Source organism: Fukomys damarensis, unplaced genomic scaffold (genome assembly GCF_012274545.1).
Source record: "Fukomys damarensis isolate Sample0158 unplaced genomic scaffold, DMR_v1.0_HiC HiC_scaffold_33, whole genome shotgun sequence".
Classification (NCBI taxonomy): Eukaryota; Metazoa; Chordata; class Mammalia; order Rodentia; family Bathyergidae; genus Fukomys; species Fukomys damarensis.
In genome coordinates this window covers 54,764,223-54,779,138 of record NW_022900945.1, presented here as the reverse complement: position 1 = coordinate 54,779,138, position 14,916 = coordinate 54,764,223, and the positions used below count along the sequence as shown (strand labels likewise).

The 14,916-nt window shown below is 61.7% G+C and overlaps 1 protein-coding gene and 1 long non-coding RNA gene across 2 annotated transcripts in view; one reads left to right on the top strand and one right to left on the bottom strand.

The window, feature by feature from the left end:
• Positions 1–1,550: 1,550 nt before the first annotated feature.
• Iqgap3 (IQ motif containing GTPase activating protein 3) overlaps positions 1,551–14,916 on the bottom strand; it is a 32,571-nt gene continuing 19,205 nt past the window's right edge. Inside the window, exons 20-39 of the mRNA XM_010643798.2 lie at positions 14,808–14,904; positions 12,038–12,121; positions 11,854–11,925; positions 11,708–11,777; positions 10,305–10,513; positions 9,622–9,774; positions 9,256–9,419; positions 8,824–9,048; positions 8,017–8,157; positions 6,734–6,818; positions 6,147–6,379; positions 5,810–5,942; positions 5,630–5,732; positions 5,146–5,272; positions 4,870–4,957; positions 4,273–4,485; positions 3,849–4,015; positions 3,652–3,750; positions 3,057–3,165; positions 1,551–2,650 (exon numbers count right to left, since the gene is read on the bottom strand). Of these exons, the coding sequence (XP_010642100.1) occupies positions 2,537–2,650; positions 3,057–3,165; positions 3,652–3,750; positions 3,849–4,015; positions 4,273–4,485; positions 4,870–4,957; positions 5,146–5,272; positions 5,630–5,732; positions 5,810–5,942; positions 6,147–6,379; positions 6,734–6,818; positions 8,017–8,157; positions 8,824–9,048; positions 9,256–9,419; positions 9,622–9,774; positions 10,305–10,513; positions 11,708–11,777; positions 11,854–11,925; positions 12,038–12,121; positions 14,808–14,904 (2,686 nt within the window). The 3' untranslated portion in view covers positions 1,551–2,536. The remainder of the gene's footprint in view (positions 2,651–3,056; positions 3,166–3,651; positions 3,751–3,848; positions 4,016–4,272; positions 4,486–4,869; positions 4,958–5,145; positions 5,273–5,629; positions 5,733–5,809; positions 5,943–6,146; positions 6,380–6,733; positions 6,819–8,016; positions 8,158–8,823; positions 9,049–9,255; positions 9,420–9,621; positions 9,775–10,304; positions 10,514–11,707; positions 11,778–11,853; positions 11,926–12,037; positions 12,122–14,807; positions 14,905–14,916) is intronic.
• LOC117284004 lies at positions 8,096–14,813 on the top strand. The gene is made up of 4 exons (XR_004515069.1): positions 8,096–8,175; positions 8,568–9,404; positions 9,709–12,706; positions 12,865–14,813. It is a non-coding gene; the product is annotated as an uncharacterized LOC117284004 (long non-coding RNA).

Sequence of the window (14,916 nt, the reverse complement as noted above, 5' to 3'; positions counted from 1 at the left end):
GGGGTGGGTGGGGAAACGGGCAAGTGAGAGAGGGGGAGAGAGAGACGGAGAGGGAGGGAAGTTAAGAAAATGTAAAGGTCTCTCTCAGAAAAGCGAAAAATGCAGCAAATATGAACTTTTCTGAACACTTACAGTACATTTTAGGTAAGATCACATTCATCACAGGCAATCTGTACCTGTACGTGATGTGATGTATCTTGCATTTTTCCCATCCCACCTCCCCTCTCTCTCACCCCTCTTCCCCTCATTTACAAGTTTTGGGGCTACCTTCTCTGCCTTTTGGCTAAGATCAGGTGTACAAGTTTGGGAACATGAACTTTTTGAGTGGACGGGCCTGAGGGTTTCGTTTTTCTTTTGCTGTTACTGGGGATCGAACCCAAGACCTCCCACGGAGCCCCCCCATCCTTTTTACTGTTTTTTCAGTAGCAGGAGTCAAATTTAGGACCTTGTGCTTGCCAGGCTGATGCAGAATCATTGAGCTAAATCCCCAGCCCTTTATTTAGTTTCTTTTGGTGCCAGGGATTGAACTCAGGACCCTCTCTGCTTGCCAGGCAGGTGGTGGCACACAGCACCACTGAGCTTAATTCCCAGCCTTTACTTTTTTTTGCTTTTTGTACCGGGGATTCAAACTCGGGTCCTTGTGCTTTTGAGGCAGGCGGCGGAACCACTGAGCTAAATCTCCGGTCCCCGGCCTTTACTTTTTAAAATGAGGGTCTCCCTAAAGTGCCTGGGTTGGGCTCAAACTTATGATCCTCCTGCCTCAGCCTCCCAGAATGGTGGGATTACAGGTGTGTGCTGCTACACCCACCTGGGGTCTGAGTTTAAAGCTGTGTTCTGCTGCTCACCAGACAAACAGTTACCCACCCTCTGAGGGCTCATCATCTGTTAAGCAAAGATGGTAGCCGCTTATCTTTGTGTGGCTGCTGCAGGCAGTAAACACCGGAGTCTCCCAGCCAACGGCCGGGATGGCAGTGTCTAACACCTGTGTGTGTGGATGTGTGCCTGAGCGCATGGTGCAGTGGGGCAGGGCTGGAGCTGCTCGGTGGGTGCGACATTTTTAAGGACTGAGCTCGTGTAGAAACAGGGACCCACTGGTATGTGTCACTGTCACTGGAGCACGGCAGCGCTTAAGTCTTTGCTGTGACATGTTAGCGGGGAGAGGCTGTGACTGAGATCGAATGTGACAGCAAGACAGGTCCTGAGTGACAGAGGGAGCGGAGGGAGTGGCTGTGCCAGGCACCTGTCACCATCCCTTCCCGCGGCCCCCGCTGAGGGGCAGGGGCTGCTCCAGGCAGCGCAGTGCTGAGCCCAAGCTCCTGCAGGGCGAGGGAGCTGTGTGTGGATGGCGGCCGAGCCGCCTCCGGCGCGGAAACTGCAGCACCCTCTTCCTCCTCCTGTCCCCTCCCCAGTGAGCGTCCCAGCTCCAGCAGGCAGTGGCTCCCCGGGCGGGCGTGCAGAGCCGCAGGAGGGGTCGCCTTTCTCCAGGGAGCCATGCGGACCTGAGGCCTGCACTTTGTGAGGTGAAGTGAGGGCGCTCCACAGACGTGGGGGAAACATCTGCTTTATTCAAATGGGATCAGAGGGCTACAGGGACAGAAAGTGGGAAGCATGGGGTGGGCAGGGATGGTGGCCAAGGCGGGCCAGGTCTAAAGAGGCTGCTGGGAGAGCAGCCTGAGGGTTCCTGTGGGTGCAAGGACAGGAAGAGACCACTCCGTGCTGTAGGAAGCCGAGATGAAGGGCTCTTAAACACAAGAGTTAGTTCTCCTGCCCTCGCGCAAGGGGCTTTGCTTTTTATTATCTTGTGGTGCCAGGGATGGAACCCAGGGCCTCACACACGCTGGGCGTGCACTGTGCCACCGTGCTACCTCCCCGGCCCTTTCTAAAATTTTAATTTCGACCCAAGACCATTGCCCAGGCTGCCCTCATACTTGTGATCGTCTTAGCCTCCTGAGGGGCTCCGATTACAGCTATGTGCCACCATTCGAGGTGACTTTAATGCAAGGTAGGGAAGATCGGCATGGTATTAGTTTGAGAAAGGGAAAGGAGAACTTTCCTGGAGCTGAAAAAGATGAAAGACTCAAAACCACGTTAAGGCTGCGTAATGACGTGGAATACAGGGTGAGAGACGGAATACCCGAGCGATCCACATACAAAACAGACCCTGAGCAAGGGAACAGGGTCTGAGCTTCACAGAAGAGGGTAGCAGGGCCCCAGGACCACGTGGGCATGGCCAGGGAGGAGGGGCGGGGCGTCTGGGAGAGGAGGGCCCAAGGGAACCGGGCCACTGGGGCAGCGCCGTCATACTGGGCGACCAGGAGGGGGCAGCAGCAGACACGAGGCCACAGCGCCCCAGCAGCGTGCAGATCCCACGGCCTCCGGCTGGAAGATGTCGGGCTCCTGTGGGGCGGGAAAGCCTCACCGCCAGGCACAGGGCAAGGCCCACTCCTGGAGGAGCCGATGTCCGTGACCAGGCGGCCCCCGCCCGCTGTTGGCAGGGTGAGAATGTGTGCCTGGCACAGGCTGGCACCGCGGCCTGTCACTTCCGCAAGAACTTCTTGTTGAGGAGGAAGATGAGGAGGTTGACGTTGACTCGGGCCTTGTTGAAGAGCTTCATGACGGCCACGCCCTCGTACTGGAGCTGCAGGAGGTCCTGGGAGGGAAGGGACAGGGAGGGCCCCGTTGGCCTCCGACTCCCCCGCATCAGCGGGCTGCGGCCCTGGAGAGCCACCTCTGCCACGGGAAAGCAAGGCCGAGAGCGAGGGCCGAGATTGCGCCCAGTGACCAGCGAGGCAGTCAGCTGGAAATCACTTTTCTCGCTTCAAACGCGAAACAGCAGGGCAGAAAGACTTGGACTTAAAACCACTGTCTCCCCGAACACTGCTGACTTCAGCTGGCGGCTTCACCTGTAGCCTCGGAGCCGTGACACAGGACCCGGTGGGGGGCGGGAAAGCCCCTGGCTGTGTCGGGGCCTCACACGGAATCCTGTGCCTACACCGCCAGCTGCTCAGGCCAGGGCGGCTGCCCGGGGACCCGGCAGTGCCCCAGTGGCCCCGCACCTGATAGTGAAGCTCAAACCGCTCCATGTCCACGCCCAGGAATTTGGCATTGACTTCAAACTTGCCGGCCTCGTCTCCGGGGCTGATGTCAAAGATGACGTTTCTGAAGCTGTCGGGGCAGGGTTCACACAGGGCCATCGCCCCCTCCCAGGGCCGCAGCCCTGTTCCTGCTACTCCCCAGCCCGGGCAGCCAGGCTGCCCTTCCCTCTGTCGCTCCAGTCCTCCGCCCTCTCTGTGTCTCCATCTCTCCTCCTTACGGGGCTCAGACCCAGCAAGCTCCCACTGAGGTACATCCAGCCCTGGCCCTTTTTGTTTTCAGACAGAGTCTCGCTAAACCGCCCAGGTGGGACTTGTGACCCTCCTGCTTCAGCCTCCTTCAACGCTAGGGTTATAGGCCTGTAGCATCCCGCCAGGTGCACTGGCCCTACCCAACTGTGCTCACCTCCAGGAAGGTTTCCCAGCTCTCTAGAACCACCTCGGCTGTTTCTGCTGTCCTCCTCTCTCTGCTGGGGAACCCTTGTCTCCATCCTCCCCCTAGCAACTCCTCCCCTTCTACCCCAGGCCCCAGAGCCCCCCAGAGGTGCTCCCTACATACTGGGAGGCAGGCAGATCTTCGATCTCCAGCAGGACGCCCTTATCCAGGAGCTGGGCGGCAGTGTAGTGGAGGCACGGTGGCTTCTTCCCCTTCCCAGCTCTGCAGTGGGGACACCAAGGAAGCAGGCCGAGGGAGACCCTCCCCAGGGGGACGGAGGGTGGGAGCGCCCAAGGCAGACGCGGACCCGGGGAGCCTACCTGGAGCTGGGGGCCAGGTGGCCCAGGCAGGACTGGATGTACTGGCTGTAGTAGTCGCCCTGCTCCTCACAGAAGGTGGTCTTGGCACTCAGAGCCTGGAAAGTGACCCTCAGCTTTACCAGCTCCGCCTTCCGCTGCTGCCGGTGCCTGCGCTGATGGCGGATGTCCTGGGGGTCGGAGGTGGAGACAGGGGTCAGAGAAGGCTTGGGAGACGGAAGAGGTAGCTCCAGGCTGCAGGCCCCGAGGCAGGCAGGTCCGCAGGGCCTCTCCCAGCAAAGGCGCTGTCCAAGGCCCCTCTGGGAAGAGCCGTGAGAACCCTCTCCACGGCTAAGCCAAGCTTTTCCTTCCCCGCGCCCTCCGCTGTGCTCTGCGCCTGGGGAGCCCCAGACCCCCACCCGGCGTGCGCACAGGTCCGGGCCGGTACCTTGGCCAGTTCGTCCACTAGTGCCTGGTAGCCATCGCTGGCACTGACCAAGCCCAGGCTCTCGAGCTGGCGAAGGTTCCGCAGGACCCGGCGCTGCTTCTCTGCCAGGGGCAGGAGGGCTTGAGCCGCCAGGGAGCGGTGACATCGCAGTGGCTCCGGGGTCTGAGCCTCACGGGCCTGGCGCTGGCCCATCAGCTGCCTGTGGGCCGCTTCCTGGGGGACAGAGATGCTGCAGGCCGCCCCAGCCGCACCCCTGGGCCCCCAACCCGGCGTGCGCGGAGCCTGGAGGGGCCAGGGGTGGGGGTGGGGCAGGGGCAAGCAGAAGCCAAAGCAGGAGGGCGCCTGGATGCGGCAGGCACGGGCTGTGACTCGGCCCGGCCCTGTGACCCTCCAGCGGGTGTGGTGCTTCCTCCCACCTGAGCCTGTCTCAGGCTGTGCCTGTCTCCTCCTGGGAAGTCCCTGGCTCTCACCACGGGCCTCCCCTTTCTGAGGGGAAGGGCGCCCCTGCACAGGGAGGGCCTCAGGAGGGAGGTCGCCCGTGGGATGGGGTCTGGGAGCCGAGGGAAGCTGGAGTGGGGACGGCGGGCGGCCACTCACCTGCTCTCTGGGAGCCGAGAGGGACAGGACCTCCTCCAGGGAGTCCCCGGGAAGGAACTGCAGGAGATCCGCCAGCAACTGCTTGGTGCTGCAGGAGACAGACGGGCAGGGAAGGGTCTGGCTGGGGCCGGCCAGGAGACAGCAGGCAGGAGGGAGCCAGGGCCCTTGTCCTCAGGTGGCCTTGCTCTGCATCCTTCAACTCCCCTTGCTTGTGATGCTGCCTGCTGCCTCCCCCAGGGCTCTCTGCCCTGTGGCCACTGGGCGGGGCCCTCGCACCTCAGGAGCAGGCTCCGGGTTCCAGCGTCATCTGTGCCAGCCTCTCTCCCTCCAAACTTGCTGACGAGCGTCAGGGACACTTCGAGCTTGCTCAGGTCCAGGTGCCCTCCTGCTGCTGTGTTCTCCCCTGAGGAGGGGCGAGAGCACGGGCAGGCACACGTGTGTGCATGCACAACCTTCCCACACTGCCCTGGGTGCCACCCCAGGCTCCCGCCCGACAGCCCCTTGGACCTTGCCCGCCTCCATCGCTGTAAGCCAGTCCTCCCTCCACAGCCCTGAGCCCCTCCTCGGCAGGCAGACTGCAGGGACCCCGAACAGGCCTCGTCCTCCCACATGGTCCGCCACGGCCCGCCCTGCCACCCGTGTGACGGCACCGGTCCCTCTGCTGCCTGCCCCCTCGGTCTGCGGCCTGTGTGTGTCTCCGCACAGGCCTGTGGCAGGGAGGCGGGCTGTGTGTCGGCAGCTGGCGCGGGGCCGCGCGTACCGACGAGGTCAGAGACGGTGGGAAGCTCCCCAAGGTCCGCCAGGAGCTGGTGCAGGGGGTCCTGGTGGTGCGGGGCGATCCAGTCCTGGTGCTCCAGCAGCAGCTGAGACAGAGGGCAGGGCTGCAGGGCCGGCCAGCCTCCTCCCGGCCACCACCCACCCACCCCACCGCAGCCCTCACCCTGTGCGTGTCAATCAGCTCCCCCACGGTGATGTACACCACAGGCTTGGCCAGAGCCACCGTGTCCGAGTACTCGTCCATCATGAATCGCTCCTCTGGCTCTGGGACCTGGCAGGCTCTGCAGATGAACTTCCTGTCCCGAGAGACCGCCATGAGAGCGGGCAGGGCTGGAACCTGCGTGCGCCGCCCTTGCCCGCCCTGCCTGGCCTCGCTTGTGGCCACTCCCACCAGTCCTGGGAGGCCTCCCCAACTCGCTCACTGACCTTCACCCCTGGCCTTTCACCCCCTGCGTCCTGGCGGGGGAGGGACGGAGGAATGGGAGGCTGGGACCCAAGACCTGAACTTGAGATGCGTCTCCTCCAGGTAGCTGTTCAGGACCCGCAGGTGCTGGCTCTCCCCGGAGAAGGTCTTGCCGGCCACTGCGTGCTGCAGGAGCTGAGCCACGGCCCCCAGGGTGTGGCGCTGGGGGGCAGCCAGGGTGCCACCTGCTGCCAGGGCCACGATGTCGAAGGCGTCTGGAGCCACCACAGCCGGGTTCAGGAAGCGGTAGTACAGGAGGTTCCCCACCACCTGCGGGCACAGGACACTCCCAGAGGCCACCCTGACAGCGGTGGCCCCAGGGTGCCAGCTCTCGTGCTAGCCCCATCCCCTTTACAGAGAAGAACAGAGACCCAGAGCAAATGGGCAACTTGCCAAGGCCACGTAGCACACTTGAGCAAGAGTGGGGACCGGAGTCCCAACCCCCTAGACAGGCAGCCCACGTGTCCACCATGACCCTCAGCTCCACCTGCCCTTGCCCTGGCGGGCCGGGCTCGGTCTCTGAGGTAGAACAGACTTTCCCCGGATTCTGCTGGCATGGGCTTGCTGTCCTGCGTCTCAGGGGGTCACAGGCACCAGCAGTACAAAGGTAGAGAGAGCACTGGCCTTGTGGACCTCGCTGTCCGAGGCATCGGGGAACTTCTCCACCAAGGTTGTCTTCAGGACTTTGGCCACGTATCGCATCCCGTACCTGGGGACAGAGTGACAGGCGTGGCTCTGTCCGTCTCTCTGTCAGGGCTTAGGGCATGTGTGACTGGCTGCTTCTTCCAGCCTCAGCCACATCACAGCTGCTGCCACGAACTCTGGGCCTGTCCTTCCCCACTGCCTGAGTCAGTACCGCAGCAGGCCTGTCAGCTCCTGCAACCCAGCCGGCCGAGAGCTCTTCAGAGACCTCCTGTCGCCAGGTCAGGGTGCCCGCTTCCCAGAGGCCTAGGCCCATCCCTGGGAATCTGACACCAGGCCAAAGCCTGGGAGGCTGGGGCAGCCAGGCCTGTGAGCCGCCGGACGCCCGAGAGGGCAGTCTGGGCTGTGCAGACTCGGGGATGCAGAGCAGAGCAGAGCAGAGGCGCTGCCTGCTGCTGCACACTCGCAGACCAGACCGGGTGGGCCTCGCCCCCGGCCTCTTCCCAGGCCTCAGTCCCCCTAGCTCCTAGGCCTTGGGTGAGGATCAAGGGCAACTATGCCAACAAAAACGTCAAAGGCATTCAAAATTCCCAGACTTTATTACTCCTACTCCTACCAAGGTTGCGCTACCTACAAGCTTAATTACATTTGTTTAAAAGTGATTCCAATCTCCTAGGGTACCAAAGGCAAAAGTTTATAACTCACTGTAGACCGAGGCAATCTTTGCTGACTCCTACTTGTAAACCCTTAATGTAGCTCTCAAATTTGAGGTCTGGGTATAAACTCTGGGTTGCCCCAGCACCCCGCCTTCCCCTGGGCAGTGCGGAGCACCAGAAAGCCAGGAGGCACAGTGATCCGTCCAGGTGACACTCCTGATCAACATTGTTTGTTTGTTTGTTTTTTGAGACAGGGTCTCACTATGTAGTTGAGACTGACCTGGAACTCACTATGTAGCCCAGGCTGTTCTCAAACTCACAGTGATCCTCCTGCCTCAGCCTCCCGAGTGCTGGGATTATTGGCATATACCACCATGTCCGACAAATTGTTTACCAAAAAATACTGATTTCATTTGAAGAAAGGAGAGAGTTATAACGCGGTTCACTGCTTTGAAATACTTTTCTGACTCTGTACACCAAAGGGTGTCATTTACCCCCATCTGCCCTCAGACAACAATGTCCTCATTGTCATTACAGGTCCTCTAGGCCGCCTCCCGCCTGCTCTGCCTTCCCATGAAAGCCCGGCCTGTGCCAGGCTGTCCCACATACGGAATCTGCTCCACAGACGAAGTGATGGCCGTGAGGAACTTCTCAGTCATGGCGAGGAGGCTGCGCAGGGAGATGTCCAGGCGCCGCTGCACTTCGGGGTGGCTCAAGGCCTGCTCAGGGGTGACGTCATAGGGGAGACAGCTGTGGCAGGAAAGACAGGTGAGGCTGGAGCCCGTGCTGCTGCCCTGTCAGCAGCCAGCACGCTAAGGGGAGGTCAGGACAGGAGAAAGGTCTCACAGAAGAGGGAAGAGAGGAGGGAAGAGCCGGGGTCCCGGTAGGGAGGCAGGAAGTGTGTAGGAAGCAGCAGAGAGCCTCAGATCTGCACAGAGACGCCATGGGGCACTAGAAGAGGCAGGGGCAGCCTGCCATTCCCTCCCAGCGGAGACAACAGGGAAGCCGAGGCCTTTGTTTCCCCTGGCTAAAGCCCCTGCCCTCCAGCGTACCCACCTGGGCCACCAGGGCTCCTCAGCGTGGGACCTCCCGAGTGGGTCAGTGCCGACCCACAGGCAGGGCTGACTCTCCCGTCACCTCACTCATCCGTCCCTCCGCAGACGGAACGTTTACCCACACCCTCGGGAAGGAGCTGACGTCCACTACCCAGGATCTTGCTGCCGTTTGCGAGCCCTGACACGGCAATTAAGCACATCTGCATATTCATCTGCCGCCCTCCTCCGACCCGGTCACTTAAGTCAGTTCCCTGATGACTGCCAGAGAGGTCTGAGCAAGCAGCTACTCCATCTGCTCCCCAGGCCCGGTCATAAGTCGGTGGCGCCTGGTTCACACTGGGCTTCCCAGGAGGCCGCTCACCTGCGCTGCCCCGTCCGGGCCTCGCTCTGGTTGATCCAGCTCTTGTAGAGGTGGACTGGGTCAGTGTGGACGCTGAGCGCTCTGTCCTCCAGCACGTCCTGGATGACCTTGCCCAGGATCTCCCGCAGGGCACTCAGTCCCCGCCCGTTGCGGTAGAATCTCACCACCAGCCTCACCACGGTGGGGTTGCCCGTCACCATGTCCTGGGGGCGCTCCACCCTTGACCTGTGGTTCGAGAGGTCGGGGAAGCGAGTTTCTGTGTAGCTGCTTTTCCTTTCCCACCATCTCGGCCTCATCGTGCCGTGCCTTGGGAAACATCTTCCGGTCTCTCCCCGAGTCGGTCTACCTTGGACCTCATGGGTGTCACCCTGTGAAGGAGCCACAGGGGCCGCTCATCCCACCCTTCCCGCCCCTGTGCTCGGGGGCACCCACTGGATCTCCTCCTGCAGCGCCGTCTTGAACAGCTGGAGCAGGAGGTAGGCCTCCCGGCGGTTGGAGGCGTAGTTGTACAGACTGAAGATCACCGCCTCCATGAACCTGGTGGTTTTGTTCTGCGGCATCTGGAAGATGAGCTTGGCCAGGTAGGTGGGCTGAGTCTGCGGGCAACAGGGGACAGGCAGGGCTGCGGATCGCACAAGGCTTTTCCGGCACGGGGGACATTCCAGACTGACAGGAGAGGGTGGACGGGGCATTAGGGTTACAGGAAAGGAGCTCATGTGGAGGGGTGGGGGTACAGAAAAGCCCACGCTCCCAGGCCTTCCGGTGGAATGGCTTCTCCTTCTAGGGCCCTCTGCTCACCTGGAGCAGGTAGAAGAGGTGCTGGTAAGCGTCTAGCTTCTGCCGTTTCTCCTTGCTCAGTGACTTTAATCCCTTCTGCTTGTCCAGGACCATCATGTCTGACAGCTGCTCCTTGTTCTTCTTGGTCAGCTTCTTGCAGTGGGAAACCACCTCCTGTGGGGCCGTGGGGGACACAACCAGGTCAGGATGGGTTAGAACCCACGCCGGGGCTCTCTGCGGCCCGGAGAGCAAGACCGAGCCAGGGGCAGCCGTGCTCTGGGGTGAGAGGGCACCCCGTCGGTCGCCTCTGCTCTCATGGGGGTGAGCCCACAAGACAGCAGGGTTCAGGCTGAGGCACGGCCTACTCCCTGCTGACACACACGTGAGGAGGCAGTGTCCCCTGCCCCACAAACCCATGTGCAGTTTGAGGGTGTGGAAGTCCCCGCTGATCTCTGCACCAGCCCGAGGTCGACACTCCCTCCAGTTTGTTAAACAGAAAGCAGGCCCGAGGTGGGAGGCCGCCCACTGCTCGGCACAGGGTCACCCAGCCGGTCACTGCAGCTCTGCCCCCAGGTTCTTCCCACTGTGCCACACACACGGCTGCCGAGGCTTCTCCAAGGTCAGAGGGCCACGGGGCGAGGGCGGAGTGGCACAATACGACCCACACGTGTCACAGCAGGGAGCGGTCGGCACCCGGCCCTCACCTGCAGCGTGATCCGGTTCCTCACCAGCAGGCCAATCTTGACGTCCATGAGGCTGAGGTCCTGCTCCAGCTGTTGGTTGGAGCGGATCTTCCTGACCACCTCCTCCTGCAGCCTCAGCAGCTCCACCTCAGCTGAGAAGTCCTGCTGGCTCTGGTTCAGGAGGTGGACGAACTTGCGCACCACGCCGAGGGGAGGGTGGGCGGCGTGCACTGGGGAGGGAGGGCGTGTGGGACCAGCGGGCCCCTAGCCAGGCCTGTGCCCGAGCAGGGGCGGCGGTCTCGTGACCCACGTGACACAGGTGTGCCCAGCCTGGGCCTCAATCGGCCTCCACACCCAAGGCTCGGCCGCAGTGGCTTCCCATGCCTACCGCCAGCCTCCCCTCAGGCCTGGCTGCCTCGCACAAGGCTCCTACAGGGCGGTCTGACAGGTCAGATGGGACGGTCAGTGGGGTTCGGCACATGGGGGGGTCAGAGATGGATGGGGAGCTGGTATTTAAGCCAAAACAGTCTCCACGGGAAGCTACAGCTAACCAGACACAAGGTCCACCCTCCTGGAGACGTGTAAGCATTTCTCAAGCATCTGTGAGGTCAGGACGCTAAAACCATGGGCTTCCTGACGAGGTGGCTGAGGCACAGAGAGGGCTGACCGCCCCAGGTCACACGGCTGCTACTGAGAGGAGGAAGGAGGAGGCTCTGTGCCTGCAGGGTGTCTGGTAGCAGAACCAGCGCAGGAGCCACAGCTCACTGGCGCAGGTCGAGCTCGGGGATCTCAGGAAACAGACAGGCTCCAGGCCCTCCCAGAGCACGGAGAACGCCCCCAGCGGCAGCGTGCGAAGAGGTGTGCGTTGGGCAGAGTGGGGTGGCATTGAGGCAGTGAGGATAAGAGGGCTGGGCTGCGGGGGGAAGGAAGCAGCAGGCAGGTGGCCGAGGCCCGACAGCTCCGGGCCTGCATGGCCACTCTGAGGCCCGAAAGTAGCCTGCTGCTTCAGGGCCGCAGGGGCCATGGCAAATGTGTAAGAGCGCCGTTAGTCGGTGCCACGCAAAGGAAGACAAACGCACGGGCAGCCTGGAGGGGCCCTTGAGGCTCGACGCGCACATCCAACCCAGGGAACACGGGACAGGAAGCAGGTGCTCCCCGCAGTGCCCCCACACTGCCCCACAGGGCCTGTGCAGGAGAAAGAGCCAGGGACAGGGAAGGGGCAGTCAGAGACGGCTGGAACCCAGGAAGGGAGGTGTCTTCCGGGCTCTGGCAGTGGCTCCGGGTGGATCCACAGCCTGGCAGGATGTGAGGGACTGCGCCGGCGCCTTCTCTGCCCAGTGTATCCTGGGGGGGCACTGAGGCACCCCAGGCTCTGGGGTCCTGGTTCCCCTTGAGCAGGGGCAGGGGTAGCTCAGGCAGCTCACCTAATGTCTTGTAGTCATCCCGGACTTTCCTGGCTCGGAAAAACGCCTGGATCTTCACAACAGAGTCAACCTGCCACGAACAACCTGATGGCCACCCTTGTTCTGGTCGCCTGGGCAAAGCCTGGGCAGGGCGGGGAGACACTTACATTCCTCTGGAAGTAGTGCAGTCGCCTCAGGTGCCGGCTCCGAGCTGCCCACATGCGGGCCCAGGCCTGGATCTGGGAGGGAGCCACGGCTCAGAGCTCTGGGCTGGAAGCCGATTCAGCCACCCCAGCAGTCACAGAGGTGAGAGGGCTCCAGGGACAAGAGCCCACCCGAACGCACAGCTACCTTGACTATGGAATCCACATTTGCTCTAAAATACTGCAGCCGCTCCAGGTAAGTCTTCCGCTGCCTGTAACCCCGCCAGTGAGCCTATGGAGCAGGGGAGAAGGCAACCCTGAGCAGGTCTTCAGGGCAGGCTGGAGGCGAGGGAGAGGGAGGGAAACTGGCCGTTTCAAGCTTCCAGCTTTGCGGGGAAGACCCAGGGGCTGCAAGTAGCCGAGTGTGTCCTCTGCCACCCTCCCTGGTGCCAGCAGACACTCATGCCCTCACCTACATCACTGCAATGAAACCTGCTGTTAAGTGCAGGCCCAAGAGATGCTAACATAGCGCACACCTACTGGCCACCTTCACCACAGCACCAAAGCCCCCGACATACAGCAGCCACCCACACCGGCACGGAGTGGGGACAGCAGTCAGCGCCGCTGGGTGCAGGGTGGGAGTGTGAAGACAGCCTGTCCACGGCAGCCCACAGCCGCTTGGGTGAACACGTCTCTTGACAACGGCACCAGCCAGCCCAACTCCAGCTCAGCAGACCTCACTGAGGCACCCAGGGCCCAGCCATCAGCCCGTTGCCTCGCTTGCCAGGCTGCTGCCAAGGGTGCAACCACAAGCTCCGTCCTGAACCACCCTCCTCTGGTCTTCCTAGGATCCTCTTCCCTCTCATCCCAAGCTTGTGTGAGTTTACTTCTTCTAAAGTACTGCTTGAGCCTGGTGTGGTGACACAGACCTGTGATCCCAGCACTCAGGAGGCTGAGGCAGGAGGATCACCTTGGGCTACCTAGTGAGTTCATGGCCAGCCTGAACTACATAGAGACTCTGTCTCAAACCAACAGTGCTGCCTGGACAGTGCCTCTCTCAGCCTGAACCTTCCAGAAGTTCTTGACCATCTTACCCGAACTCCACATATGGCTCTCCATTGGTCTCTCACCTTACGGATTCTGGTCATGTCGTACATTTCACTTTCTTCCCAACATGCCTCAGGGCGTTGCCCCTGCACTTTTATTTGTGGGGCTCCGGGCCCCCAGCCCTGCCTGTACCTCTGAACCCTGTTAGGGGCCGCAGTGACAGCGGCCCCTTGGTCACGTTGAAGAACAGCCCCCACCAGTGCTGGCCAGGCTTCTGCCCAAGGCTCGCTCCGTCTGGGACAGGATGTAGACGAGGCAGGGTGGCCCCCACTCCAGCCTTCTCCACTACTGCCCAGAGGCCAGGAAGCCCCATTTCCACGCCTGCTGCCTGCTCCACCCTCTGGGACACGGCAGAGGGGCGGCTCTCCGCTCTTATTTATCCCCTTAAAAACACGCCACGGCAGCAGGGGTACAGCTCGGTACAAAGTACTTGCCTGGCCCAAGAGAGGGCCTGGCTTCCATCACCAACACTGCCAAACAAAACAAAGCAAGCGAAAAGCCACGCTGCGTTAGCCAGGACTTGGGGCCACAGTCGGGGTCCGGCTGGGTCAGGGCTTTTGGGAGAGACCAGTCCCGGGCAAGCTCCTTTCTGCATCTTACTTCCCCGAGGCCGTGCGTGGCTCTGGCTGCTTCCCTCCGCCTCTCCCTTTCCCTCTGTCCCAGGCCCTAGGCCAGAACCCACACAACTCCAGTATGAGTGAAAAATGTTCCTCTGACTCCACCTTCTCCCTCTGTGGCCTGGCCTTTCCCTGGTGTGAAATTCCAGCCTGGGCTCAGCGGGGTGGGGTCGCTGTGACTCACAGCACCACAGAGATGACCACAGCTCTCAACTGTGTCCAGAGACCAGTGCCCCATGGCGAGACGACACAGCTCATGGCCACCACCAACGGTGCTTAACGCCCGGTCTAAGTGTCATTTCCCACTTCAGCCTCACCATCAACGTCGGGGCTGTGTACCGTTGCACCGTCATGAGTGAGAGAACAGTGCTGGCGGGGCTGGAGTTAAGTACACAAGGTCACGTGACCCGAGGGGAGGCCCAGGAGGCAAACTCCAGCCTCCACATTACCACTCTGCGGCCCTAGGTCATAACCGAGAGCCACCAGCCACCTCAGGCCGGGCATCTGCCTCTCTTGAGGTCCGAAGGTGGTGGTGTATCTGCTCATCACAACAGGGAGAGATGGACGACTCACTGTGGGTCTCACGCCCACCTCCCCTTGGGCCTTGTGCCCCACGGCCCTTGGTGGGTACTGGGCATTCAGGCAGGGCTCACACACTCATAAGGCCCCGGAGATTGCCTCTGCTGGGGAGGGGAGGCCCCCGATACCCAGCACTCATAGGGCGCCCCATGGCCACCTTCCCTGCCGGCCACAGGGGCCACGGTGGCCACCCACAGGCCAGAGGATGAGAAAAGGCAGAGGCCTCCCCTCTCCCTGGGCAGGCCACCCTTTCTGCTCACCGCCACACCTCCCTTTCCTCCTGTCTGGCCAGAATGCCCTGCTGTGTTGGATCCAACTTTAGCCACTTTCCCTAGGGGAGGCTGGCAGGCAGCCTCACACTGGGCAGTGCCGATGACGCCAGTAATGAGACTTCCGTCACAGCCCTGCCTACCTGCCAGGCGAGTGTAGGAACACACGGGATTGCTCCCCTACTCACAACCCTACCACAGCCTGGGTGCTATTATTTCTACTTTGAGGAGACTCGGCAGAGAAAAGGTAACCTGCGAGGCCACATAGCCAACAGGCCAACAGAGAGCTGGGTCTGACCCTCCAGGGTCCGTGCTCCCCGCCATGAGGCCCACGGATCACCCTGGCTTCGTTCGGCCAGGACGTAGAGTACAGACAGTGCCACGCTTAGAAAGTCAGATAGGCCACCTGGATCTTGATGATGGCTGGGAGCCCGGTCCTCAGAAAGCGAGACCGCTCGGCAAACTTCTGGCGGACGAGGAAGCCGCGGAGGCGGGGCCGGAGCCTCCACGAAGCA